Source organism: Haliaeetus leucocephalus, unplaced genomic scaffold, assembly GCF_000737465.1.
Source record: "Haliaeetus leucocephalus isolate CR32 unplaced genomic scaffold, Haliaeetus_leucocephalus-4.0 Scaffold2, whole genome shotgun sequence".
NCBI classification, from domain to species: Eukaryota; Metazoa; Chordata; class Aves; order Accipitriformes; family Accipitridae; genus Haliaeetus; species Haliaeetus leucocephalus.
In genome coordinates, this window is record NW_010972438.1 from 11076352 (window position 1) to 11077389 (window position 1038).

Sequence of the window (1038 nt, forward strand, 5' to 3'; positions counted from 1 at the left end):
CCGCTCTCTCCCCCCGCCCCGCTGCCAGGCGGCGCTTCCTGCGGCGCAGACACGCGTGGGAGCGTGGAGGGTGCTTTATTTCCATAGAGCAACACGCAGAGGAAAGGGGGGGGGGGCGGTGGTGGGGACACTCCACTGCCCGGGAGCCGCCTCCCCCCCCCCCCCATGTGCACCCAGACCCGTGGCGTGGCTCAGACACACAAGTTGGTCCCCGTGGACCCCCACCCACCCACCGGAGCTGCGCCAGCGCCGCCCCAAGGGGCCCGGCTACAGAGCTCCAGCCCTCGCGGAGCCCACCCGTCCCCGCTCATTTCTTCTTCTTCTCCTGCGTGCTGGTGAACCAGGAGTCCAGCAGCTTCTTGCTGTAGTAGAGCTGCCAGCCGTGCACCTGGGCGGCCACCACCACCACCAGGTACATGACGGAGACAGCAGAGAAGCCGAAGATGAAGCGGTAAGCTTTGCCGTGACGATAGAGCTGCTGCGCCATGGGGAACATCTCCATGGCCCCATAAATGAGGGGAGCCACAGAGAAGAGGCCGGTGCTGATCATGGAGAGCACCAGGTAGCTGATGTTGTTGCGGGGGAAGGAGAGGAGACCCAGGAGGGACGGCAGGATGCTGAGCAGGTAGGGGTACTCCCACTGGTAGGGCATGGCCACCTGGTCGTGGGGCAGCAGCTTGAGGTGCCCCACGCACATCTGGGCCAGCAGCAGCAGCCAGATGCCCACATGCGTGTAGATCAGCTTCTTGATCTCCGACTTGAGGGCCACGCTGGGGGAGAGAGCGCGGGGTCATCAGGGCCTGCCGGGGGGACGTGGTCCGGCCCCCACCGGGAGCCCTGGGGGAGGCCGCCGGGTCCCCGCAGCGGCGGGACACCCACCTCATCTGGTAGTGCGAGGCCACGCGCTCCCGGTGCTGGAAGTCGCTGCCGTCGGTGCCGGTGGCGCGGGGACCCCCGCGGGAGGCCATAGTGCTACCCTGGGGAGGCACAGCGTGAGGCAGGAGCGGCCCCCCCCCCCGCTCCCCCGGGGCGGCTCCG

The 1038-nt window shown here is 68.6% G+C and overlaps 2 protein-coding genes across 2 annotated transcripts in view; both read right to left on the minus strand.

The window, feature by feature from the left end:
* LOC104835498 (interleukin-17 receptor C-like) overlaps positions 1–85 on the minus strand; it is a 7789-nt gene extending 7704 nt beyond the window's left edge. The window contains exon 1 of the mRNA XM_010573508.1: positions 18–85. Coding sequence (XP_010571810.1) covers positions 18–85 — 68 coding nt within the window. The remainder of the gene's footprint in view (positions 1–17) is intronic.
* JAGN1 (jagunal homolog 1 (Drosophila)) lies at positions 66–1004 on the minus strand. Its single transcript, XM_010571331.1, has 2 exons — positions 880–1004; positions 66–770 (listed from the first exon to the last, which is right to left on the minus strand). Exons 1-2 carry the CDS (start codon positions 966–968, stop codon positions 308–310), a joined length of 552 nt encoding a protein of 183 aa, XP_010569633.1. The 5' UTR covers positions 969–1004; the 3' UTR covers positions 66–307.
* Positions 1005–1038: the final 34 nt, after the last annotated feature.

Coding starts and splice junctions, on each gene's coding strand:
- JAGN1 (XM_010571331.1), bottom strand. CDS start 968: ATGGCCTCCCGCGGGGGTCCCCGCGCCACCGGCACCGACGGCAGCGAC. Junction 771..879: donor GCCTCGCACTACCAGATGAG/GTGGGTGTCCCG, acceptor TCTCTCCCCCAG/CGTGGCCCTCAAGTCGGAGA.